Source organism: Candoia aspera, chromosome 5 (genome assembly GCF_035149785.1).
Source record: "Candoia aspera isolate rCanAsp1 chromosome 5, rCanAsp1.hap2, whole genome shotgun sequence".
Classification (NCBI taxonomy): Eukaryota; Metazoa; Chordata; class Lepidosauria; order Squamata; family Boidae; genus Candoia; species Candoia aspera.
The window spans coordinates 32228715-32256639 of NC_086157.1; the positions used below are offsets into that span (position 1 = coordinate 32228715).

Below are 27925 nucleotides of genomic sequence, written 5' to 3' on the forward strand. Positions count from 1 at the left end.
GTCCCCGGCGAACATGGCGATCCCTTTGTTGCTCTCCCGCCTCTCTCTCTCCCCCGTACCGTACCTATTTTGATCCGGACGCTCTGAAGCACCCGGAGCCCCTCTTCTTCCACCGCCATGCTGCAGCCGCCACAGAGAGTGAGCGCGGCTCCGCTGGGCTGGGGGCCGCCGCCGCCGGGCAAGTGCAATGCGCCACGCGCCCCGAACTACAGGGGGAAAAGACGCCCGACCGCCCCCACTTCGCCCCCGCTGGGGAAGACGAGCGAGAACATCTCCAGCAACGGCCGTCCCCACGCCCGCGCTCTCATTGGCTGACGGCAGGCCGGGTGGCGCCCCTCATTGGGCCGGGCCGGGCGGCCCGCTCCCCATTGGAGGAGAAACAGGGAGAGATTTGTCGCGCAAACCAAACAGCTGGAAAGGACGCGGCGGCGCGGGCGAAGGGGCCGGCGAGTTGCGAGTGGCTGTCGGACGCCGGAGGAAACGGCTTTGGCGGCGATGACTTGACCGGCGGCCTCCTTTGCCATCTGTCGCGGCTGCAGCTCAGAGACCGCATCCTCGGTCACGCGTCTCCTTTCATGTTAAGGGAACATCCCGAATTAGAATCGCGCTTTACCCCTTGGGTGGTGCACGAACGTCTTTCAGAGCTACTCTGTTAGTGTATTGCTTAAAAAAAAATAGGCACAAGCAGAAGTGATGCGCTGGAACTATCTGACCAGTCTAAAATTTGTGCTCAAAACCCCGACGCGTCCCTTTCGCACAAAGGCCCACACTTGCTCCTTCCTCCCCTCGGAAGTTTAGGTTGGCACCAGAATAGCCCAGCATCTCGGGGTCCTCCCTTGGTACCCTCTGCCAGCCTAATCTTGTTTCCAGCCCAAACAGCCTTTATGTGTGCCTGTCTTTGCAGTCCTGGGAAATAGCTACCATTTCCCACGTAATCCCCACAGAGCTTAAATATATATACATTATGGAGGAGAGCCATATGACACACCCAGCTTTGATCAGTCGGGCAGCATGTTGCTCTCAGAACATGTTATATAGATGTAACTAATGAGTTAGGCAGGAGATCCCTAGTGAAGAAAGGCTTTTAGTTACCCCCCAATTCTGCACTGATAACAAACATTTAGGGTACCATAAATCTTTGCTGTTGCAAACACTCCAGAGAGGCACAGCAGGTTCAAACCACCTTCCATTGAACCTTACTAAGCAAACCAGGGCTAGTACAATACATGAACCAGACATAAAAAAACCAAGTTGCAGGAAACAAAAGAATAATACAGTAGCACACAATCTAATTCACGATTATTCAACAACCTCCAGATGTGTTGGGACTCCAACTCCTATAACCTCTGCTGGCAAGTCCAAAGGTGGTTCTGACAGTAAATTACAGGTAAATTATATTGTCCAGCATATCTGAGGGGCACCAAGTTGGGGAAGGTTGATGCAGCCAGTAGGTTATTAGAGGTAGCAGGCTAAAATTACCATTACTTCTTTTTCTTTCCCACCCAAAAGGAGGTTTGATTGCTAAATTGCTAAGGACATTTCCACATCAACACTATTTTCATTCTTCAGGCTCTGAGGAGTAGTTTGAAAGAGATCAAGTATTGTACTGCTTTGAAATGCTGAGGAGGAACAGAAATCACTACCCATGTTAGAACCCAGCACCACCCAAGGGGAGGGGGGGAGAGTCAACATGGACAGACCCTGAGATCAAAGCCCCATCTCTTTTTTTTTAACAGGTGTGGTAATGTGTGACCCATATAAAACAGGAAGGACTTCAACTACACAGCCACTATCACCATCTCGACTTCTATGACCTTCCATGGATGCCCCTGTAAGCATCTGTAGAACCTGCACCCACACTGTGAAGGGAGAGAATAAAATGGGAGGGGGGTAGTTTAATTATTAGACTAGGATGGGGAACATTCAGATTGAAGTCTAAGTCATGGAAGCTTATAATATAATTTGACTCCAGTAACCTAGCACTTTGCCCACCAGTTTCACTGTTCAATTTCAGCTCTGCTTGTACAGCTGCAAAGCCACCAAGCTAACATTTGAGACTGCAGAGCTGGAAGGAAGGCCAAGGGAAGGCTTCGAAGTCACAGTGATTTCAATTATACCACAACGGATGCAGACATAAATGGGAACCAAGCTGTCTTCCTTGTCTGGAAATGGCCTGGAACAACTGATGCTATTGTCACTCTTCACACAGTCATAGTTTACTGCAGAGGGCCACACTGGGCCTCAGTGGTATCCTACGGATAACTAGATTTCTTTCATTTAAAAAAAATTAAATCATTTCAATTATTGTTAAGATTAATTCTAATTAAATATAGATTTTATGATGACCCTTGTTTTGTATTTATTTCTTATATTAAAAATGTATCACTCAATTCTAAATCATGATTTAAAAACAACATGCTAAACCCAAAACAAGCAAATCACATTATAACTTAGCCTGATACATCAGCCCAGCTTATCTGACAGTATTCTCTGCTAGGAATCCTTGCACAAGGACTCACTGATAAATCAAACTACAGTACATTTACCCAAACTTTACACATTTTAGTATGATCTCACCATGAAAGATGCTATAATTAAAAACTGCTACCTCTACTGAATTTTTACAGTTTAATGCTAAAGAGTAGAGCTCTTAAAACAGCCACCAGCATTTGTCACAGTTAAAAGACACCAGATTCATGGCCTCTTTGCATAAAACATTGTAAAGCATGCACTTCATCTGGCAAACTGTGCTTCCCCCCACCCCCACCCCAAAAAGTACACAAAATTTTCTCAGAAACAATTTACCTTTAAAATGGTGTGTTAGATTAGCCGAAAATACAGTGATGGAAACCTGATTTTTTTTTCTTCTGTGTATTTTTCCTTGTAGAAGGCTATTCTTAGATTCCAGGTCATTTTCCTTTTGGGTAAAATAGAACTTTTAAAAGCTGGTGTGGATAGGATAATTAGCAATTTAAAAACATGCATGATTCATACAGCTGACATTGACTGTGGCTCCTGCTAAGTATACACTGGATGAAAGTACAGGGTTGTTGTTACATAATGTCTTGGGAATTCTAACTCTTCCAGCTTCCCAATTCAAATAAGCCAAATTACCCAGCAAAGTTGTTTGCCAGTGATCAAGCAAGAACTTGTAGTAAAATTAATAACAGGCAGCTGTTATCAGCTAGATTCTGTTCTCTCCCCTTGAACAGAGATCTTTATATTGAGATTATCTCTAGTATGTATCAGAAAAAGGCTGATCCAGAGGTGCTGTGGACTATGGATTGCCTATCCTGCTCAAGGTGGTGCATAACAAAAAGGGATGTAGCGCCAGCAACTTTTAATTTAACTATACCGTCAGCTATTTTCTAAAGTGGTAACATTTTCTAAAGCAGTAAGATTTTGCTTTACACATCAGGTTATACTATGGCTTGTATAATCATGATTGGGTAAGCAACAATGTCTGCCTTCCCACAAGAGGTAAGGCTACAAATTATGGTTTACAAATCACATACCTATCTTCATAAAACACACCCAAACCCAACAAATAACTGTAAAATAGGTTAGTACAATGTGTGAATTTAGCCAGTATATTAGTGTAAACGTTATAGATGGAACTGCTTTTAATATTTTTGTTGCGGGGGGAGGGGGAGAGGTTGTAATTTTGTTTGTATATTAAAGCAAAAAATGGGAAAAAGCTAAATAATGTGGGGCTACAGCAGTAAAATAAACTGTAGCAATGTCATCAGCACAGCACAAGCTTAAAACAGACATTTGAAGAATATCATAATTACACAGCCAACATTCTTGAAGCAACCATTAATATACTTGCCTGGCAGTGCTCTAGAACCTGGTAACAGAGCCTGAGATCACATCTTGCTAATCCAACAACTAATATCTAACATCACCAGAGGTGATATTAAAAAGGGAACTCTATGACTGGAGTAAGGCTTCCTGTAAAGCTGGAGGCACTTTTAATATAGGCCAGCTGTTCCTATCTCATCTTCCTTCCATAGACCAGCATGTACTCCTGCTATTAGAATTGTTTGATATTTGTCCTCTAGGAGCACTGAAAATAAAGTGCTGAAATGTACTAATCGGAAGGCTCTTCTGCAGTTTGCTTGCAGTTGTCTGAGGTAAGGCGGGAGAACGTCCTCTCCTGATTTCCCTGAATACAGAGTGAGCAGACACCACACCAAAGTTATTGGTGACTTTGTACCCCAATGTCACCGACATGATTCCTTAGCAAGAGTTTGCTCTTATCCACTCCAAAAACGTAGGAGTCTGCCCTAAGGTACTGCAGCAACTGCCTTCTCCCACATCCATCTAGCTAATTACTAAGATCTTCCCAACAGCCAATATGGCTGTCTTACTTGGTTTCAAAGATACAAGAGTGATGGCTCAGGAAACAGCCTATTTGGTTGCGATATGTAAATTAGCATACCTTACACAGAGTTTGACTGGATTTTTAAGCACAAGATTTTATACAGTATCTGTTTGATTTATAACATTTCTCCTGCTGCTTCCATCTTCTAGGTGGTGGTGTTGTTGTTAATTAATGTTGAGACTTCTTTAGCTTCTCATGGAGATATCTGACTGAAGAATGGGTTATAAACACTGTATCCTAAATTAAGATGGCATGACATTTCAATACCAGTTTTAATGATGAAGTCCTTTCAGTGGGAAGTGGTGCAAACCCTACACTAAACTACAACATAGTTTAGTGTGTCAAGAGGTGATGTCTACTAAATTCAAATGCAAAGATTTCTAATAAAATCTACTCCATTGTTCTGGATCAAAACGATCCAGCATACATTTCAAAAGGAGATTTTAAGCAACAGTACCAGGGCATGAATTATGGGGGGAGAGAAAAGCTATTCATTCCAGGAAGGCATGATTTGGGTAACATTTAAGAAAAACAAGGGCTGGAGCTTCTGCATGGACTCGAAGTGCCCTCTCAGCAGAGCAAGCACTACGTAATACAGAATTTATCTCTTGTCTCCTAAATATGGACCAATTGCCTAAAGGAAAGGTAAGAGAGTTTGTCTCCTCACCATTCTTTATCCTAGAAACAATTAGGTGATTAATTCAACTAATTTAGATGTAGCACTAAAAGGGGCTTTAGGGTTGTTTCATTGCTATTTACAATCTAGAACTCCATGGGTTCGAATTATAGTGGGATTCTAAAGCCTGAATTAGAGAACAATAACACTTCCACAGAGAACTATTTTCTTCTGTGACTCATTCCTACCAGGCAAGAAAACCACTTCCTTTCAATGAACTAACATGAGAGGTTTCCCTCGAGAGGAAGTCAAGAGATTTTGTAATTACCTTAACATAATGGAAAGAGCTAATAAAAACCAGTTCGCACATAACTGAACCAATCCACATTTCCAGTTATTAGAACTTCTTAACCAAGCAACCAGCATAGGCTGTTAAATTCCGTACACACGTGGTACATAAATATAGATTGAAATAAAGTATGGACATTGATTTTTTCTCTCATCATTGATTCCATGAGGATTCACACTGACATCACTTCTATCTCCACTGTGTCACAAAGCCAATGCACTTCCTCCCTCTGCTGGTAAGCTGCAAATCTGTTTGTAACTGGAATACTCTTGTTTATGCCACTTTAGAAGATCTTTAGATCGTTAGCAGTGTATATGATAAAGAAAAACAAACTGAAAAAGTGTACTACTTTTCCTATATTTCTTGTTAGACAGTGTTCATACAACATGCTAAACTGTGGTTAACTTAACTCTGGCTTGCTAATGCAACATAATTTTTGGGGTTCACATACCATATAAAACCATAAACCAAATAGCCCTCAGGACTCCCTTTGCAGCCCCAATGCATTCCTAACATGAATGAGGCAATTTCAAAAATTAACTCCTTCTGAAATCAGACTTTTTCCTGTTCAAGGGCCAAAATGAATGCATTGAGCTACAGCAGTATTTCCAAAGAGAAACGTCTGTTCCTCCTCATCTTGTCAAAAAAAGAAAGATAACCTAAGGCCTTGTTTCTCAACCTTAGCCACTTTAAGATGTGTGGACTTCAGACTCCCAGAATTCCCCAGCCAGCCTTGCAAGCAGGAGTTGTGAGTCCAGAATGACCCCTAGATTGTGCACCAGGTCTGTTCAGGGCAGTGCCACCCCATATAGCACTAAAGATAGTAAATTCCCAGATCCAGAAGCCCCAAAGCCTAAAGCCATTCAGTCTTGCCAGGGTTGAGCTGAAGCCGGTTGTTCTCCATCCAAATCCCCACAGCCTCCAGACACTGAGGCAGGACATCAACAGTATTGCTTAGTTTGCCAGGGGCAGAAATATACAACTGTGTATCATCAGCATGCCAATGATACCTCTCCCCATGATGGCGATGGATGACTTTACCCAGCAGCTTCATGAAGATGTTAAACAGGAGTGGAGAGAGTACTGGACCCTGTGGCACCCCACATAGTAGGGGCCGAGGGCAGGACCTCTCACTCCCAATCAACACGGACTGAAACTGGCCTCCTAGGAAGGAAGAGAACCAGCACAATATAGTGCCACCCATTCCTAACCCCCGAAATTTTAATGAATTTATCATGCTTTGTGATGTTTTTGAAGTTATACTGTTAAGGTCATTTTTGTTTTGTACACTGCAGGGGGTTCTTATGGGGCATGTAAATAAATCATCAAAAATCTACTCTCTAGCAAAAACAGGGATGGTGCTACACAAAAAATATGCAGTTCCACATTACACAGAGAAACAAAAATAGAGATGTAACATGCAAGAAATTAAGGGTTATTTTACATGTCAAAACCTGAACATGAATGAAAGAGTGGCTATGTAAAAGAATACCATCAGGCTCAGAAGCCAGTTGTGGCTCATGGGCTGCTGCATGTTTCTATGGCCATTCCTTTGTTCAGGGAATCCAATGGCTGCAAATTACAGGTGCTAAGAGTGGGGGGGGAGGGGAGAGGAGGGGGAGGGGAGAGAGAGAAGGGGAGGATTAACTATCCTTTTGAAGACATACGCTGTGAATCTGGTCTTTCAGCTGTGGAATGTTATTAGCTACAATAGGAAAGCTCTAATGTAAGATGCTGTTCTAAATAAGCTGTACTGTATAGATTGCTTGGCTATTCATCACATCAAGTCCTGCATTAATGTTCTGAGAAATTAGAAAGAGTAAGGAGAAAAGAAACCCATCAGCCTTAGCATTCTTGACAGGCATTTAATCTCTTCCTACAAAGTATTCTCATTCCATCAGACAGATGCAATAAATATACGGAAGACACATGGCCAGCAATACCGCCTTGTGCTATAAGCCAGACCTAAAACAGAATAGAAATATCCTCCCACTGTGTAGGGAGAAAAGGAGGAAAAGGCAGAACTTGGCAGGTTAAGAAAACTGACCAGAAGAAAAACTAAAACAGAATCTGGTCCCAGTGTAGAAACTCACAGAACTTAGCAATTAGGGTAATGGTTGGAGTGTCAAATTAGGCCTGAGAAAGTAAAAATAACATCTACTTTTAGTCAAACTAGACTCTTGATGTTTCACCAGTGACTTCATGACGGTTCTTATAGCTAGGTTTGCATATTACTCATAGTTTAATAAAGAACCCATAACTGGTTGGGTCCACAGAACATTCTAAGCCATACAATGGCTGGTTTGTAATATACAACATAGCTAAACAACATTATGACTTAATGCAACATGGTAAACCATTCTGTGTCTCTGTAAAGTGGACAAATAGGAATCACAGGTTCCCATGCTAGAGAGGACTGTTAAGCAAACATACTGCATTTGCTCAAAGAAACCACCAAGTAACTATTGACTCAGAAAAGTGGGAAGAATAAGCCATGAGTTTATACTTAGAGCACAGATATATAGAGGCTCTGAAAACTTTGCTCTACAGAGAGCAATCACCTGTTGTATTATGGCTTCTTTCTTATCTGCAATAAAGATTCTAACCTGGATCAGTCATGTCACAGAATCTTCTCAGTAGTTGGGTACTGAGTAAATGGTTAAGGCTCTGGAAAGCTATGATTTACCACCAAGCCTTAGTGTGAAGTTTGGTACTCTTAACCTAAAATACCTCAAAGGGCTGCTGCAGATAAAGCAAGGGCAACAGGAAAATCATACACAACTTCCTAGGAGGAGGAATGAATAATATTCAGTACATTTTAAAAATATCAGATCCTTCCCCATCCCAATACTGACAGAAAATTCTACTTCTATATGAACAAGTTTTCTCTGTGTTTTTAACCCCTGGTTTGCAACCATAGGCATCTCTGGGGAGAACAAGAAGGTTAGGTGATGAAACCTTGTAATATTATGATTGCAGACTCCTTGGCTTATGTACTTGGGTCCAATGTTAGAATGTAAGTTTGGAAGGCCAGGGCTTACATTGTGATGTCATGACAGAAATTTTATTACCTGTCCCCTTCTATGGTGTCATGATGCATGTTTCATCATTTTCATGTCATTGCAGTCAGCAGCATTTACAGTATCTAACAGACTTTTGTGACAGACTTTTTAAGTCTTTTTTAAAAGACTTTTAAGTTTTTTTTAAAGACTTTTTGTGACAGACTTTTTTAGACTTTTCTAACAGACTTTTGTGGTGGGACAGATCATCAATTGCTCAGGTGCAAGCTGAAGCTGACGCTGAAGAAAATTAAAGCAAGTCCAAGAGTGCCAAAGTATGATCTAGAAAACATCCCACCTGAATTTAGAGATCGCCTCAAAAATAGATTTGATGCACTAAACACTGATGACTGAAGACCAGAAGAGTTGTAGGAAGACATTAAGAACATAATATGTGAAGAAAGTGACAGTTCATTAAAAAGGCAGGAAAGAAGGAAAGATCCAAATGGATGTCAGATGAGGCTCTGGAACTTGTTCTTAAATGCCGAGTAGCTAAAGCAAGAAGAAAGAATGAAGTAAGAGAGCTAAATGGAAAATTTCAAAGGGCAGCTTGAAAAGAGAAGGAAAAATTTTATGACGAAATATGCGAAGACCTAGAGCTAGAAAATCGAAGAGGAAGAATACAATCAGCATTTCTCAAGCTGAAAGAACTAAAGAGAAAATTCAAGCCCGAGTTGCTATCCTTAAAGATTCTATGGGCAATACATTAAATGGCATGGGTAATATTAAGAGAAGATGGAAGGAATACACAGAATCACTGTATAAAAAAAGAATTAGTTGATGTTCAGCTATTTCAGGAGGTAGAATATATCAAGAACCATCGGTACCGAAAGAGGAAGTTCAAGCTGCACTGAAGGCATTGGTGAAAAACAAGGCTCCAGGAATTGATGGATTACCAATTGAGATATTTCAACAATCAGATGCAGCAGTGGAAGCACTTACTTACTCTTCTATGTCAAGAAGTTTGGAAGACAACGACCTGGCCAACTGACTGGAGGACATCCATATTCATGCCCATTCCAAAGAAAGGAGATCAAACAGAATGTGGAAATTATCAAACATTTTTGTTGATTTCAAATGCTAGCAAAATTTTGCTGAAAATAATTCAACAATGTTTGCAGCCTTACATCGATAGAGAACTACCAGAAGTCCAGGCTGGATTTAGAAGTGGATGCGGTACGACAGATATTGATGTCAGATGGATCTTGGCTGAATGTAAAGAATACCAGAAGGATGTTTACCTCTGTTTCATTGATTATGCAAAGGCGTTTGACTGTGTGGACCATAACAAGTTATGACTAATATTACAAAGAATGGGAATTCCAGAGCATTTAATTGTACTCATGCGGAACCTGTACACGGACCAAGAGGCAGTTGTTAGAACAGAAAATGGTGACACCGAGTGGTTCAAAATTGGAAAAGGTGTGCAGCAAAGTTGTATACTTTCACCCTACTTATTCAATATGTATGCTGAACAAGTAATTCGAGAAGCAGGAATGTATGAAGAAGAACAGGTATCATAATTGGTGGAAGACTCATTAACAACCTGCGATATGCAGATGATACAACTTTGCTTTCTGGAAATGAAGAAGACATGAAGTACTTGCTGATGAAGATCAAAGTTTGTAGTCAGCAATACGGACTACACCTGAATGTGAAGAAGATGACAATTCTCACAAATGGACCAATGAACAATGTCACAATAAATGGAGAAGAAATTGAAGTTGTCAACTATTTCATTCTACTCGGCTCAACAATCAATGCCAACAGAAGGAGTAATCAAAAAATCAAATGACTTATCGCGCTGGGAAAATCTGCCATCAAAGACCGATCTAAAGTTTTCACTGGTAAAGATGTCAGTTTAAAAACAAAGGTGCATCTGACTCATGCCATGGTCTTCTCAATTGCCACATATGCCTGTGAAAGTTGGATGTTAAAAAAGGAAGATAGAAGAAGAATGGATGCATTCAAATTGTGGTGGTGGTGAAGACTACTGAAATTACCATAGACTGCCAGAAGAACAGACAAATCAGTTTTAGAAGAAATACAACCAGAATGTTCCCTAGAGGCAAAGATAACTGGGTTAGACTCTCATACTTTGGGCACATCGTCAGGAAAGACCGATTGCTTGAAAAGGACATCATGTTTGGTAAAGTCAAGGGCCAGCGGAAAAGAGGAAGACCTTCAATGCGATGGATTGATACAATCACAGCAACAATGGATGCAAACATTGGAACAGTCAGGCACATGGCACAAGACCAAACAGCATTTTGTTCCGTTATGGGTCACCATGAGTCATAAATGACTCGACAGCAACTAACAACAACAGACTTTTAAACACATCAACCACATACCAATAAATTTTACAACAGTCACACACATGCCATCATGTAAAAATAGAAGGAAAGCAGCCCAGAAGAGAAAAAGGAAAGATGGCAAAAAGACAAAATTAAATCTTTTATAGAGGACTGCAGAAAAAGAAATGCAAATCTCAAATTGGCCCTAGTTTGTTTCCTGAAAAATGCCCATTTTGGTTTTACTTGAGGGCAAATGGACTTCAATTACCTTTTCTGTTACAGTAACCCAACTTACTCAAAGCATATGAAGTTATTTTTGCTATAAGGCAAATGGACTGGGCATTTTTTGCTAAAGAAATTACCATTTTCTAGCATTTAGCCTGAAGCTTCTTTTCTTCTCTTTCTAAAATGGCAGAGACCAGCAGTTGCTGGAAGACTAAATAATCCAATTTACATTCTAAGAAACAGTGTGCACTTAGGGGAGCAGCTTCCAGATATTAGTATGGCAAGAAATACGCATATGTTTTAACAGAAAACCAATGTGTTTCCTTTAGGCTTCCTTAGTTTTCAGGATTTTTGGCAATAAGTCTGGGTCAACACTCAACAGCTTCAAGCTCTCTGGACCCTATTATAAATACAAGGCCTTGTGATTTAAAGGTAAATATAAGGTTTCCTCTGAGTTTACCTTGGCTGCTGGTGTGTTTGTGGATATGGAGAGGTTTTCTTGCCACAGTATGAAAATGACTTAACCACTGCCTTCTTCAGGGATGTTTTTTCAACTTCCCAGGCTAGTCTATATCCTGACATTTCTTAGTTGTCTCTAAGTACTAATCAGTTCTGATCCAGCTTAACTTTTGAGATCAGTCAAGATCAGATTTAAAACAACAAACCAAAACTCTTATGTCAAAGCTGACCACAAGATAGTATCAGGAGGAGGCAAGGACTTTTTTCAAGAATCAAAACATAATCATACAAAGATATCCCTGGTCCATGAAGATCCTTATGTTCGGATAAAAACAATATCCTAATAGGAAACACTTTACACTCCTTCTTGTCCAAGAAGACCCAGTGGCCAGCTTGAGTTGGCAGGGCCAGACCAGACCCTGGAAATAATTCATTGACCAGAACAACTTTCCTTAACTAGTTGCTCTTCAATTGGAACAGCCACTCTCAGCATATCTGAAGGATGCTCTGGAAGATTCTTAAGTTGATCTCCTAGTGGCTGTCCCCAGAGACAAATGTTTCTGGTTCTAGCACCAATAGCTCCTGACACACTGAGAACATTTTCATACAGGAATATGAGGAGATTTCGATGTAATTTTAAATTGTTTTAGAAAATAAAGTACACCTTTACACTGCTATTCCAATGTGTATATAGTTTACATTGCTATACAGATTATATGCCTTTGTGTCTGATTTCATGATATATGCTAAGAAGCTAAGAGTTTTATTTGTGCAAACCCATATTTATCTACAGTGTTATAAAATGTATTATTACCTGCCTTGTTCCTTTTCCTTAATTACTGAAGTGCTAAGCAAGATCACAGAAATGTGAAATGGAACAGAAATGTTCCACTGATTAACGTAGGCAAGAGATCATTTGCAACCTTCGTCTTTAATCCTTAGCTCATGCTTGCTATTTCCCCCCAGTTATTGTTTAAAATGCTACCACCAGCTATTCAATTTTTGCCTAAGTGGTACCATGACAACTCCCACATGACCTGCCGCAAACACACCACTGTTGTTAGAGCTTTGCTCAAGAAGTTTCCAGCTGATGACTCACACTCTTTGAAGGAGTCCAGATTTAGATATATTTTATGTTCTTTTAAGATGCATCGTGCCTACCAGCCAATTCTGCCATGTGGCAGTAAATACCTTCAGCAGAAGTGGGACAAAACTACGTATGAAGGGCATAAGAAAAAGGTAAGCACTATGCACAAAGACGAAGTTGTTGAAAGGGAATACCTTTATGGTATATATCTTTATGGTATATTCACTGTATGCTGGTCTTCTTAACTTCACATTTTAAGCCAAAATACAATTTTAATACCCAGAATTTAGGTACAAGACCCACTCCAACCTCAAAATACTTCCAGGTAAAAATGTAGCATTTCCCAAAGTATGGCTACTTCCTATATTAATTTTTTGGACACAGCTATTAATTTCCAAGATGACACAGCATTAAAGTGATTATCAATGGCATTTATCAATTTATCTGCCACAAGTAATACCATCCAAGAAATGCAGAATCATGTGTCCATAGAGGAAAAAATACATATGCCACACCACTGTCCTTTTACAATTCAGTGCTGAAAAGATACAAGAGAACTTTGTGTAAATAAATTTATTTTAGTAGCATTATTATTACTATTAGTATAAACATTCATAAAGAGCCTAAATCTAATTTGATGTTTGTTTTAAAACTACGATGAAAGGTAATGTATCGTTGAATTTGAATTCAAAGATGTCCTTGATTTTCCATCTTTCTCAAGATGAAAAATAATCCACTGATATTCATTTCCTCTATTTTTGAAGTTTAGAAGTACCAATAATCATAGCACAGGAGTAGGACGCTTGAAGAAAATTTAAGATTTGCAGAAATACTATACAGTCCTTTTTCTCAGCAAGTGAGCACACTTACAAAGCAAGCACTGGAGACTGATGCTCCCAGGTGCAACACTGGGGACCACAGGCTTAGAGAAAATTCTTAATGTGTTGATCTGTTACCTTCTGACAAGTGCGCCCTTTCATGACACTACAGTATAATTCATCTTGATTCTAAAGCATTTAACTATTTGTTTCTTAAGATTGATTAGTTTTTTTTTAATCCATTCAATCATGTCTGATTCTCGAAGACTGCCTGGACAAGTCCCTGCAGTTTTCTTGGCAAGGTTTTTTAGAAGCGGTTTGCCCTTGCCTCCTTCCTACAGCTGAGAGAGTGTGTCTGGCCCAAGGTCACCCAGCTGGCTTTGTGCCTAAGGCAGGACTAGAACTCCTGGTCTCCTGGTTTCTAGCTTGATGCCTTCTGTTCTTAGTTAGAACTCTTAAGGTGTATGATTTTGAATAGGCACCCTACAAATGTATTGTCTTGTTAAGAGCAAATGTGGAATGTGTCTGGGAAGAGCAAAAGTAAAAACTTGCATTTCATTCATAATGAGCTACAAGGCAGAAAATGGTTCTTGAGGCCATTAAAAAAAGGATAAAAGAGGGATAAATAGGTGTTAGAAACAGACAGAGCAATGTAATAGAGTGGCAATTCTAAATAAAAGAAGGTGGGAGACAGAGTGAAATAAAAGTACAACAACCATGGTGATGATAATGATGGAGCAATTCCATGTATCTATATGCAACATACACCTCAGTTCAAATTGAGTAAGATCATAGTCCTATGAGAAGAGTCCTGGGAATGAGGCCACTAAACAAGTAGGACTTCCTTCTGAGTAAACATGCATAGAACTACAGCATGCTAGTTAGATGTTGCTATTTTGAGACATTTTTCTGTGAGAATGTTTTCCAGAAATGCAGCCAATAAATGAATATTGAATGTATGAATAAATGAATACAGAATTTACCTGGGAGTAAGGCGCACTGAACTATGAAGTGATATGTAAAGGATTAAGTTGCTGTATGTTATGTTCCTATATTATGTTCAAAGCACTTGCAATGTTTCAGTACAGGTAGTCCTCACTTAACAATGGTAACTGGGACTGAAATATCCATCACTAAGCAATGCGGTCGTAAAGTGGGACATCATGTGACTGCACTGCTTAGTGATGGCAATCCCAGCAGCCCCGTTGCCATCATCAAGCGAGGACTGCAGGTCGCGAATTCCTGCCTGCTTCCAACCAGCACAGTCAATGCGGACAAAGGCAGGAAGTCGCAAGACCTGGGCAGCTTGCAAGCAGGCCGCTGGCAGGTACGTGGCTGCAGCAACGAAGTACAAGTGTGGCCAGGTGGGGGGTGGCTACTGCCAGGTGCAGGAGGGATGCCGATGACAGCTGCACCATGCAAGTGTGGCCAGGCAACGGCTGGCTGCTGCCGGGTGGGGGGAGAGGGTGCTGCGGGTGGATGCACACTATGGAGTACAAGATCACCAGGATCTAGTACTCTGTAGCCAGGCTCCTTGGGAGAAAAAGTGGCAGGAGTGGGAGTGACTTATAGGAGTGACTTGTGACCTTCCCTGCCTGCTTCCCCATTGACTTTGCTTGTGGGAAACTGGCAGGGATGGCCAAGCACCCAGATCGTTATGACTGCAGGGGTGCTGGGATGGCTGGAAGGACTGGTCCTAAGTACCACTCATTCAGTGCCGTTGTAACTTTGGCCACTGAACAAGTGGATGTTAATCGAGGACTATCTGTAATCTTATCAACACCATTAGAATTCTAATAGCAATAGAGAGAAATGACTAATAAATAATTGTTGCCTAATAAGAGCCAAGGGATTCATACTTCAGATATGAAATAAATTAGGGAGTTCCAGAATTTAAACATCATGCTAACACCAAGAGCTTCACTGATTCATTCATTCCAAAAGAAAATTAAGTATAAAAAAGATTTTTTTTTCCTGCTGCAGATCCTGACAGCCAAGCCTGCGGTAGACACATCTGCTCCTCCAACATATGGATATCTTCATTTGAAATTAAGAAAACTTAAGGTATGTTGCTGTTTATACTTTGCTGTAGCAATAATAACAGAGACAAGAGGACCTTAAAAAATCATCAGGGACACTATTATGACATAAACATTTATGGGTTACAATCAAAATATTTTTTATTCTCTGTGTTTGTCTTTTTTAATTTTCGTATTCAGATATCAGCCTTGTGAGATAGTCCAGAAGAAGAAGCACACCCAAGAGTACTAGCTGTATCTTTATTGTAAGGTTACATTAATAAAATCTTGCAAGTCTGAAAGTTCTCCCATCCCTCACCTTGACTCTCCTGAAAACTAGGGAGGGTCCCTTCTGAGATGGTTTCACCACTCCTCCACCTTCAGACTCAAATTTCATTTATCAGACCATTGTCTCGGCTGTGGCTCTTCTTCCTGTCTCCTAAGGTCATTCCCAAATACTATTACATCAGAGAAATGTACTGTTTTATGTCATTTGTAGATACTTTTTGTATCTTAAAAAATACAAATCTAGCACAAACTATGAGAGGTGGATTATTTAGAAGAGATTGTCTAGATATACCTTTTGTTAGCTGAATGGAGTGGTGCATGGCCTTGCTGTGATCTGGATATAGGGATTGACTGGAACTGCACTAGGTGCAAGCTAAACTGGAGATTATTCATAGTAATTTTCTAATACAAATGGCTCTGAACTTCATTTTTTTGCATACCTCAGGCCATCATGTGATTTGATTGGTTTTGGCTTAGTGTAGGGTATGTAGTGGGAATCTAGCCATTTTTTGTGAACTGTGCCTTCTGGCTTGGTGTATTCCATGAACCAACAAGCCAAATGTGGTTTCTTCCACAAACATATCTTAAGCAAAATATAGATATGTCAAATATGAAAGAATAGTCTAGATATACAGTAGATACTGAGTGAGTATAGATATAGATACTGAGTTAGAAAGAAATAGTAGATTTGTAGCTTAACCAAGAACACAAACTGCACTTCAAAAAACATGAATGGACCTCCTCCAAGCAACTATGATTAGGGTTATGGCATAAATAATGAATGCCAATCTCAGTATAGCTCACATGTAATATATCATGATGATCTGATATATTCCTTGCTTCCCTTGCTCTTGCGCACTCCAGCTGCCTCCTACATTTCTATATTACAGAATAGTTTGGCAAACTATATTATAGTTTTGTCTAATCAAAGTAAGATGTGTTTTTGAAACAATATCTGATATAGGCAAAATAATAAATTGTGGTTAGCCACAAATTAGAAAGTGGAGAAAATGTCATAGTTTGCAAGGGGAAACAAGGCCCATAAAGCCCCCAATTCATTCATGTAATAATCAATTTAACCACAAAGTGGGAGATAAATCTGAACTGATTCATAATCCATCTTGTTTGACTGTATTATGCATAACTGGGAAACCGAGATGACTAATCATTTCCACCACCATACAACAGCTCAAAATATCTTTCAAATCCTTATGACATTTCCACTCCATTTTGAATCGCAGAAACTTTAGAACCCTATGTGGATATTCCAAACTCTGTGCTGGGCAAAGAATGAGAACAGGGAACTAGCCATACCTCTCTACCTCTGTTCTTCCTAGCTCAGTAAGACCTGATTCTACACAGATCCAAATTGTACTAGGAATTTACATGGTGCAAACTAAATGGAGAAAGACTTTCTTCTCCTGTCATACAACAATAATATTTTGAACTAGGGGTTATCCAACAGAACTGGTAGTAGATGCAAAGAAAACAAAAGAAATGCTTTCTCAGCACAATCTAAAACTGATCTGGGGAATTTGGTTCCATAAAATGTGGTGATTTCACCACTAGTTAGAAAGCTTTAAAATATAATAGAAGAACAAGTTATTGCTGTAAAAAGCTTTACTGACAAGTCTCCCAAAGCTTACTGTTGGCCACATTCTTGAGAATTTTCTGTGTTACTAAAAACCCAATTTTAATACAATCTAAGGGGTCGTGATTTCTTTTTAGGGCCCCCCTAAAAAGACCAACCCCCTGTATTTACATGCTAGTAGATAATATTAATGTTGGGGTGGGGGGAGAGAAGGAGGGAAAATATTAATTGGATATAAGACAATGATTTATTTAAAAAGTTTTTTTTTAATCTGAAGCTGGATAAGGATCGTTTGTCTACAATAGAGCGAGATAACCATTTGTTGCTGAAGAAGATATCTTACATCATGAAGACTGAAGGAAGAATAGATAATAAAAATGAATATAAAGCCAAAAGGTAAGGTTTGGAGTAAAAATGATGAACAATTATCTACCCGTAATGACTGTAATCTTATTCTACCTTAGTGCCCTTCTCCCCTGCTGTGTCCTCCCCATGCTCCATGGTTACTGGACATGTATACTTTTTGAAAAATGTTATACAGTTTACAAAGTTAAGGGATCAAACAGCAACCAGCTGTAAAATAAAAGTTCCTTTCTTGCATTTTCCCAGGTCTGACTCCCTAATTTCTGCTACACACTGTGATTGTGTTAGTGGTTATATCATTTGCCTGAGAGGTAGAGGACCACTGATCTGAAACCCAGCAGTACATTAAAAAAACACCAACTTTTGTTTACAACTTGCATCATTTAATCATTTTTCCTGAAGAAGGTTTCATCCTGGCTTCCAAATAACCTAAATGAATAAGTATTGCAAAACCCATTTATCTGCGGGCAGGAGAAAGAGAGCTCCAGCATTACACTGGTGCACCAGTAGACTATTTAAAAAAAAAAAAAAGCACAGCAAAAAACTAAAATCAGGATAGCTCAGGAAAAAAAAATTAAAACGTTTCTTCTGAGTTTCAAACTGGTAACCTTCTGCATATTATAACCCCTATGCGACTGAGACACCACTGCAAGTGTAACAGTACTGTAATTAAAGGTTAGGGATATTAGGGAGTTAAACCAGGGACAATCAAGAAAGACATCCTAATGTTAAAACTGGTTGCTATGTATGCATGTATATGCATTTTGATCTTCTGACCTTGCACACTGCATTAAAATTTTGAAAAAGTATATATAAGTAATAAACAAAAATAAGAATGATTTTGATGATGGATAACTACCAGCCAAACTAAGAGGATGCTTTCATGTTGCACACATAACGAGGTCTGTTAAAGTTCATTATATTAAAACCTGGGAAGCTTCCTTCTGAGCAGGGTGTTCAGTTCAGTAGCCCAAGATAAAATGGCTGGGGGTGGGTGGGCAAAGAATGTTCCTTCATTGCACACAGTAGCCAATTGAAGTGTAGGAATTTGCCTAGATGGAAGTGCAACAGGTAAATTGGACAGCACAATTTGAGCTGGCACAACCCAGAAAGTACTACTTTTGATGAAGAGCATCAGAACATGACTGGAGGGTATATTCACAGTGGGCTGGGTGCAAGTACATCATAACCTGCCCCCAGTGGCCTGTACTCACAATAGGGCAATTAGGTAGTGTGGATCAGCCCTAAGTCAAGCTCCATTGGGAATACTGTGTCCAGTCCTGGATACTATATTTTAAAATAAAACTGATAAATGGAAACATGCCCAAGAAAGAGTAACTAGATTGGCAAAACCAACTCTTGTGAGGGTCAGTTTATGGTATAATTAACTGGAAGCAAATTCAGAAGGACCTGATAGTCATGTTCAAATATTGGAAAAAACTGTAATGCAAAAGACAATACAGTATAGATCTGTTTTATGTTGCTCCTGAGAGCAAGACAAGAACTAAATTAATTAGTATGATTATAAAGTAGTAGTATTGATCACAACTGATTCCAAAGGCATATTTAAACTCTGTAGTATTGTGAAAACAAGAGATTTACATTCATGAGGATATCCATTGACAAAGAAGCTTCAGATCTCAGTTTCACAAACTTTTCCTCTACCTGCCAAAGCTTAGCAGAGGCAGCGAGTTCCCTTCAGTGGTTCTGCTTTTTTAAAACAAGCCTGGCTTAATATGTAGTATAAAACCAGTCATGGCCTGGTTTATTCAGCATGCTGAGCCATAGTTTGCTCAGCCACAGGCTGTTGAATAAATCAGTTGACTTAGTTCACGTATTGTCTTAGACTGGTTTACAAACTACAACAGTTAGATTCACACAGCTCACTAAGCTACTGCTTAATGTATGAACTCAGTCACTGAGTCAGATACAGTATTAATAAAGTGCAAGTTAATAAACAAATAAGGCACTGTTAATCAATGCAGTCCTAATTTGCAACTGATTGGGGGGTTACTTTTCAGCTTTTGCCAGCTTGGAGTATTTCAGATGTTTTACACTAGAATTTCCATCATCTCCAGCTGTAATGGAAGATAAGCAGTAGCTTGAGCTATAGCAATATGAGGGTAACAGAAGAGAGCCACAATTTCAGCTAAACTTCTTTAGGATTAACAAAGGTGCTTAGTACAGAGCAGTAAGAAAAAATCATTTTCATTTACTTTTTTGAGGGTGGGACAGAATGCCTTTCTCTATTAATGCTTAAATCAGGGGTCCCCAACCCTCAGGCTGTGGACTGGTACTGGTCTGTGGCCTGTTAGGAACCGGGCCGCACAGCAGGAGGTGAGTGGTGGGCGAGTGAGCAAATTTACAGCCTAAATATTTACAGCCGCTCCCCATTGCTTGCATTACTGCCTGAGCTCTGCCTCCTGTCAGAGAAAGCAAGCCTTTTGGCTGCTATCTCCAAACAGCACCAAAAAAAAAGAATAAAAACAGAGAAAGCAAGCCCTTTGGCTGCTATCTCCAAATGGAGTGAAGAAAAAAGAATAAAAGGTCGGGAAAAAGAGGAAGCACTTGAATCATCCCGAAACCATCCCCTCCCCCCGGTCCGTGGAAAAATTGTCTTCCACGAAACCGGTCCTTGGTGCCAAAAAGTTTGGGGACCATTGGCTTAAATGATTAATTTATTGCACAGGGTTTCCCCCTCCCCCTTTTAGTTTAAACAGAGAAAAACGAGAGCAAGAATTATTCAGAATAAACCAAGAAAATTGTGTCATTCTGGAAAGAATTGCAAAGTGTAAATCTTGGTACAGTATCCAGAAATGGAATGAAGATTGGCAAAAGACTGAAAATTACATGAGCAGTATTACAAGATATCCTCAAGGACTGTGCAAGTTGCAGATTCAAAAGGTAATCACTGCTGTTAATTATATACATACCACACAGTTCTATAGGTCTGTATCTCTAGGCCTTCTGCTGTTAAGCTGTACCTCTTGTGGTTTTTAGTGCAGAAGGAACTTGTGCTAATGAAAAGCTGGAAAATTCCATAGTTGTTCCAGTAAAGGTGGGAAAGAGAAGGGTGTCAAAGCCATAAGAGAACTGAAGTATCTTATCTTATAAATTATGTTATCCGCCAGCAAAAACTTGAATAACATTTACTAAACCCATGCTTAGTTCAGGTAGTTTAGTGGATTATAATGGAACTTGCTATATTTATAAAACATTTACCTATTGAAGTACAAATAAGTGTAGAGATCATGGGATCTAGAGAGCTGCTGAGATGGAAATGTGCTTAATCTGTAACTCTATTTTGGTTTATATAATTACTATTAAATAATAATTATAATGGTATAGTGAAGAATTTAGCTAACAGAATTTAGCTATCAGTGTAATCCAGGGATTACATTGGAATGGGTTTCTTGGGAAGGCCTTGAATCTCTGAATGATGTATAACAGGAAAGGATGTTTGGGGGTGGAGGAAGACACTGATCATCTCTGTGCTGAGGGATCAGTGGAATACCAGGATTAATTTTTCCTGCCTGCAGCATGGCTAGACTGAGGTCTCAAAGTGAAGGTGAAAATATTTCAACTGCCTTTTACTTAATTTTAATACTGTAATAAGAAAAATGTGTCTGAATCAGTGTACCTATCAGATGCTTACTTTCATAAATAATCAGAACGTCTTTTACCATGCTGAAATTCATGCCATAAAGTGAGATAACTACACTAAAACATTTCATGTATATTTTATATTTGTACATGTGTGTGTGTGCATATACTTGTCTCATTTGTAAATCCTTATTTTTTAAGTTTATATCTTCCTCCAAAGATTAGGGCAACATGCATGTTCTTGATTCTGCCCTTTCATGTGCCCCCCCCCGCCGCCCTTCAACTTTTTAAGCTTTCCATCCTCTGTCTTCTCCTTTCTGCAGTCTTTGAAGGATCATTTTATGTTTTCTAACCCACTAAATCCTGGCAACATGGAAACTTTGTGGGGAATAGAATGACAATGAGACAGGCATACCTGCTAGATGGAAGGATGCAGTTGATGCTTCCTAAAGCAGGAGAAAGAACATCACAGGGAAAAAGAAAGAAAGTACAGAACGGGAAAAAAGAGAAGACATTTCATTAGCATAGGCCCAATGAACAAACAATCCTTTCAGGATTGGCCATATTTTGTATGCATATGAAAATAACTGTTGCTTCATAGTATTGTTTTTGGTTATTCATAAGTAATCACTGATCCTTTTGAGCCTCTCATTAAGGAAACAACATTCCAAACCGATTCATGCTGACAGGCATGGTGTCAAGATTTGGAATGACTCATGTTGCTGGTCATGTGAAGCTCCACACATGGAAATGTGCACATACATACATCTTAGTATGCCTACGATTCTGGGATCCCAGTTTTGGAGTAAAAATTAGTCATTGGGTATTTGTCTTTGTTTTTCTTTTTGTCCAAGATAAAATACCATTAGCGCTGAAATTATGCAATCCACTTGCTTTTCCATCCCTCGAAGGTCAGATTTTATGTACCCAAGTAATACCTTCAATCCTGGTCTGCTTCAAAGATCAACAAAAGCAATTCTTCGATGTGGGAGACATTCAAAGGCACTTCCCCCTCAAAAGGATGTTAAGTCTTTTATCTTCATGCAACAAATAGCTTGAAAGGAATAAATTTCAAGTTGCAATGCTGTCTCTACCTTACATTAATCACAAATCACAAAACATTTCTAAAGCACACATTCCTGAATGAAGGGACTGCATCTTTTCCAAGAAAGCAAAGATAGTAATTCTCACACCTGTGAATACCAATCAGTTCAATTAAATAGCCGTTCAATTAAATTAAATTAAATTAAAGAGCATTGGGAAGAGGTCTCCACAAGTCCGAGCAACCAGAAAAGGAGAATATTGTCGTATCTTGTGATCGTTGTAGTTGTAATAGAATTTGTATTCTTAGAGTTAAAATGATCTAGTAGTTAGCATTTGCAAAGATAGTTCAAAATCCAGATTTAGTCATAAGAAAATGAAGCCATTTTCAAATACAAGCATTTATAGTTTATTATTACACAGGAACAACATAAGAAAATGCATAAAAAAAGACTGAAAGATAACAAACTGAAAGATGGACCTCTGACAGATAATCAAGAAGAAGGAATAGAACCAATCCACCAAAACAAAGAATTGAATGAGGATCATCAAAGAGAAAATCCAATAGAAAAGGCTTAACTTCAACTCCTACAATTCAGACAGTGGCAATTCAGACAATGGATATCACACATTGGAAGTCCTGATGTATGGGAAATAATTACGGGGAAATTACTATGATTATAGATATTAGATATACTGTATCTCACAGGTGAATAATGTTCACACCAGATATTAAGTATGAACATATTAGCAAGCTAATTAGACCGGCCAACCTAAGCATCTTTGAAAATAAATTTCATTTAAATTAGTGGTAATTACTTCCAAAAAAGCTAGTTAAGGCTGAGCATTATTTATGTGATAGACAGAACCTTCTTTTCTAAAATAAATGTCACCGAATTAATGAAAACTTCAACAGGATGGATGGATAGATGGATGGGCAAACAGACAGATATTTACAGCCGTGGCTGAAGGGTGTTAATCAAGGGAAATCTCTTATGTGAATTATACTCTCTCAGCATTCACTCTTAATATATCAATTAATTAATACATCATTAATAAAACACAATTCTGATGCTCTACTGTAATATTTTTTAATCTTCTAGTGGCTTTTCCTTAAAAGTATTCTGAATTATATTGTTTGAGCTATGGGATCCAGAAATGTGCCATTTTCTGTGCCCTGGCAAAGCAATCTAATGTTTCTTTACTTGTGTGAAATATGAATTAAAACAACTCTGTGTGTCTTCATAGACACATCTGTGTAGTTTTCTTGGCAACAATATAAAATTCTAACCTACAGCCCTGTAATTCCCTGGAGGTTTCCTATTTAAATACTAACCAGAACCTTACCTTTTCAATATCAGCCAAAGTGCTGTCACCTAGTTGGGCTCAAATGGGGATTAAATGTATATGCAGCTAAATATATTCTATATGCAGTATATACAGCATATTTTTTCTTTTCTCTGGTTTAAAAAAATGGATGCTGGTTTAGTTACAAAGCAGTGCCAGTGATTTCAACTCTATAAATTCTGAATCCACCCCACAGAGTAGTAGTAAAACCATCACGTTATAATATGATAATTTAAGCACTTGTGGTTTTTAGGGCATCCGAGTAGGTGTCAAAAACATACATTAATGTATTGGTCCCATTGCTGTGAATACACCTGAACGAAGTTTCAGCACATTCCATGTCTCACTTGTGCAACATGCATAGTGCATTTACACTAATACAATTGCAATAGTGCGAGTTCCTATATCAGTGCACATTGTAGACATTTGGCAACATGAAACTTCATTATTTTTGCAGTTAAATATATTTGATTTTTACCTAAGACATGGAACCATAGGCCAAGGCCTATTTATAGTTCAACAAATAAAAGTTTTGATGTACCTCATATTAAAGAAGAACAGACAAATTACAGACGCATCATAAAATGAAATGACAGCTGGCAAGCTGTAATCCTTCTTTCTGAATAAACATGCTTTGGCTAGCAGTGTTGGGTTCTTAAATGAGATTAAAGAGTGTTGGTTTGGATCATGTTTCTTTTCCCTCACTTAAAGAAAACCACACACATGAATGGATTTCCAATGCTGACAGTGGGCTTCTGTTCTGAGAAGATCCAAAATATACAGAAGCAGAAATTCCAGCAAGGTTTTTTTGTCACACACACAAAAAATCATAGTTGAAACATAAGGCAGAAAGGTTTAGAAGTAAACTAATTCTTAAATAAACTCCAATAATTCTTCAGTCATCAGTAATACAGACTTTCCATAATAAGCCAGCAGATTGTTTGTTTGATTGATTAAAAAGAGGATATTTTACTTTCCAACGCTTACCTTCTGTATGGGAGCAGGTGATGGTTTGTCTGTAATCATAATTATCTTACGATAAAAATCAGAACAGTGTACCTGAAATATCATAAAAGGCAAACTTTATAAACCACCACGTTTATCAAAGTCTATTTCTGTCTATGCATTGCTCAGACCCAATGCCTTCTACTAGCAAGTGGGATAGCACAATTTTTTTCAACTTTTCCAGAAATATCGCTAGATGAATCCTTTATTTAAAAACAACCACCTTACATTCTTGGATCAGCCCAAGCATTTGCTTATGTGGAAAGAAATTAGCTCTGCACACCAGGCAAAGTATAAAGGATAACTCAGTAAAACATGTGCAACTGTCTATTTCTAAGCACACATATACATGTTCCTGGTAAAGGATATAATTAAAATTTCCTTCAATGACCTTTGAGAGTAGGGCATAAAATATTTCTAGTGTGAATGCCCTTCTACAAAGAGCAGGAAAAGTACTATAAAAATATTTAGTGATGGTATAAGATATGCTGCCAAGGTTTCTACAGTGGTGATACGCGGTTTAAATCTGTTCTTTGTAAACCTAAATCAAACACTTTCTCCTTAACCTCAGCAATGGCTTTTTCTGGACTGAAGATAAATAAGGTGTGGATTGACAGCCAATAGTAGGCCAAACCAGAGACTACGTGTTCCTTCCTGGAGGAGGTGTATTTATCTACCAGAATGAGCTGGGCCGGGGACTTAGCCCTAAATACTTGTTTCAATTAATACTTCAAATGGCATTCCTGTACATAATTTAGGCTGTGTAGAGCATTAAGCCATGCAAGACTTTATACACACAGTGATGAGCAACTTGAATTGGATTTGGAATGTAACTGGTAACCAGAGATGCTGGTTGCCAATACAGGGGTAATAAGGATAATCAAAGAGACCCTACTCATCACCCAAGCTGTCACATTATGGCCTAGATGCATTTTTCAGACTATTTTCAAGGGCTGATCCATAAAGAACACACTGAAACAGTTCAGCCTTGAGGTTACCAGCACATGAGTTGCAAAAGCTAGGTCTCCACATAGGAATGCACCTATTTAGTTATTTGATTGATTGATTTATATAGCAGCCCATCTAAACTGCATGATTCTGAGTGGCTTACAACGATCTAAAAATTACAAAAAAAACCCCAACCCACAATCAAACCATATTTTAAAAATGAATAAAACCAATACAATTAAATTAACAAAACCAGCCAGGATCTAAAAACAATCTATATTCAGCATAACCACTGCATCGGGTCTACTACACCTCTAGATGCCCATGCCCAGGGGCACAGCCACATCTTTAAAGCCTTGCAGAAGGCCAGTAGAGTTGGGGCCAATCTGATCTCTGGGAGAATGACGTTCCACAGAGTGATCTGACCATAACAGGGGAGCAATAGATAGCATCCCCAGCTCCAGATCACATTGCTGCTGCTCCAGCATCAAATCTGATGTTAGACCACTGACACTTGTTGGGCCCTGGATGACCTGGGACAGGCCCATGGCTGTCATGGTGGCCATGAACTCCTGAGCTACTTCTCACCCCACTTCCATGGAAGGCAGACTGAAGTCTCCCAGGATCATAAGCCTAAGAAACTCTAACACTAACCTGGTTATGGAGTCAAGGAGCTCAGGCAGGAAGACTGCTACACAGCAGGGAGGCTAGTACAATAGCAACAATCCCAATTGATCCCTGTTCATGGCTTATTGAATAAATCACATTTGACTGACTACAGAGCATACTGAAATCATGAATCATAGTTTTGATTCATATAGTACATAATCCTAAACCAAACCATATTAAGGATTAACATGATGTTTGAACCAAGTTTGTCTAAATCAGGGAATGGAGGGATTTTGATTCTCTGTTCCAATGGCCCATCCACTTTTCCAGGGCAGTATCCTTGTTGTTAAGAGCTTCTCAGGACTCCAGATTCTCTGCTTTCTCTGAAATGAGGAAAGGTAAGGTATCATGGGCAAATCATCAGGAAGATAAGGCACAGTAACCAAAAAGACAACTAGCCTGAGATCTCTATAAAAACAGTTGAGAAGAGTTCTAATTTTCTTTCTAAAATTTCTTTAACTAGAGAAATTCACAGTGGCACACCGGCAAGATAATGTTATTTATTAATTGCCAGCTACCTAATATATTATATTCATATATTTTATATTCTTCAGACTAGAATATTAGGATTCACCAAAATCTATTGGGAAAGCAATATAACTACTGTCTTGAAATATGCAGAGAGCAATTACATGTGTAAAGAAGGTATTAATTTTCCCACCCTTATCCTCAATGGCTCCATTATTAGTGAAGACACATAGCCGTCAGCAAAATTTAAATAAATCACCTGCTCTATTTGTTAATTCTGTTCTTAAAATACATTACCATGTTGCTTGCTACTGATTATTTGTATCTCTCTATTAGGGTGCTTTGAGTTCCTCAGGTGAAAAAAATTGGAAAACAAATTTAAAAATCAGTGAAGCCCAAATCACATTCAATGCTATTGAAATGATGGCTACTTAGTAAACATAAAAATAATGGATTTAAAGAATTTCTTTGTAGTCTATGGCAAATGGCCCAATATTAGTCCTGTTCTGACTAATAACAATATGCTCACCCTAAGCCCCACATTCAGAAAAAAAGGAAGACCGCTGCTCCTACAGCTAGTATAGATTTAGTTGCAGAAATTTAAACTCTTTCACCAACATGCACTTCAAAATACATCATCCAGTTTTGGGGAGAGAGAGTGAATTGTGGGGCAGAGAATGGGAAAATAAAGAAAGCAGGGGAAAGGGAACATATGGGAGGGTAGTGAAATGGATGAGGCTTTGGGAGTCTAAACTGTGCTTGGGATGGTGCAGTGGGGAATGTGAATACACATGTTCACCTCCAACCCCTGAGCTGCCAGTGAGTGATGCATGTAGTTCTCTGAGCTAAAAATACTACTCAGATATGATTTATGACTACTTGTCATGGTATAGCACCATCATGTGGTTATGTGGCTCCTTCATGAAAATAGACTGACTTCACATTTTAGTACTCTTCTTATTAAATTATTATTTCCCAACTTGCACTTAACAGATAGTATTTTCTAGAAAATATTTCCCTTCTCCTCTTCTTCCTCTATTATATATTGGGTGTTTAGTTTTTTTTTATTCTAGCTATTTTAAGCCATGCTAAGTGATCACATCTAAATTGTATCAACATTATATTTGCACATACCATACTTGTTTCTTGTTTGTAAGAAAACTGAAGGAAAAATGTTTCCCATCATTATTGATCATCGTGTATGAAAGTACTAGATGATGGGGAGTAGTGTTTCAATTTCTGGTCATCCACAGCTAGAAATGACAATTAAGTACCCAATTAACTGTT

General features: G+C 38.9%; 2 protein-coding genes across 4 annotated transcripts in view; one reads left to right on the forward strand and one right to left on the reverse strand.

The window, feature by feature from the left end:
* RASA3 (RAS p21 protein activator 3) overlaps positions 1 to 20627 on the reverse strand; it is a 139766-nt gene extending 119139 nt beyond the window's left edge. The window contains exons 1-2 of one of the 3 annotated variants that reach the window (XM_063304893.1): positions 20487 to 20627; positions 2806 to 2917 (exon numbers count right to left, since the gene is read on the reverse strand). Coding sequence is in view for 1 of the 3 variants with exons in the window: in XM_063304891.1 (XP_063160961.1) it covers positions 65 to 119 (55 nt within the window). In the remaining 2 variants the exon portion in view is untranslated. Of the gene's footprint in view, positions 1 to 64; positions 289 to 2805; positions 2918 to 20486 lie in introns of those variants that run through there. The other 2 variants (XM_063304892.1, XM_063304891.1) reach the window with 2 other exon arrangements.
* On the forward strand, positions 11188 to 23434 carry CFAP97D2 (CFAP97 domain containing 2). Its single transcript, XM_063304894.1, has 6 exons — positions 11188 to 11365; positions 12359 to 12631; positions 15281 to 15361; positions 17472 to 17590; positions 20269 to 20461; positions 22625 to 23434. The coding sequence occupies exons 2-6, from the start codon at positions 12371 to 12373 to the stop codon at positions 22778 to 22780; spliced, it is 810 nt and encodes a 269-aa protein (XP_063160964.1). The 5' UTR covers positions 11188 to 11365; positions 12359 to 12370; the 3' UTR covers positions 22781 to 23434.
* Positions 23435 to 27925: the final 4491 nt, after the last annotated feature.

Bases quoted from the DNA above. Each gene is read 5' to 3' on its own strand.
- CFAP97D2 (XM_063304894.1), top strand. From the start codon at position 12,371: ATGCTACCACCAGCTATTCAATTTTTGCCTAAGTGGTACCATGACAAC. The intron at 12,632-15,280 runs GTAAGCACTATG...TTCCTGCTGCAG, and splicing joins ATGAAGGGCATAAGAAAAAG to ATCCTGACAGCCAAGCCTGC. The intron at 20,462-22,624 runs GTAATCACTGCT...ATTATTACACAG, and splicing joins GCAAGTTGCAGATTCAAAAG to GAACAACATAAGAAAATGCA.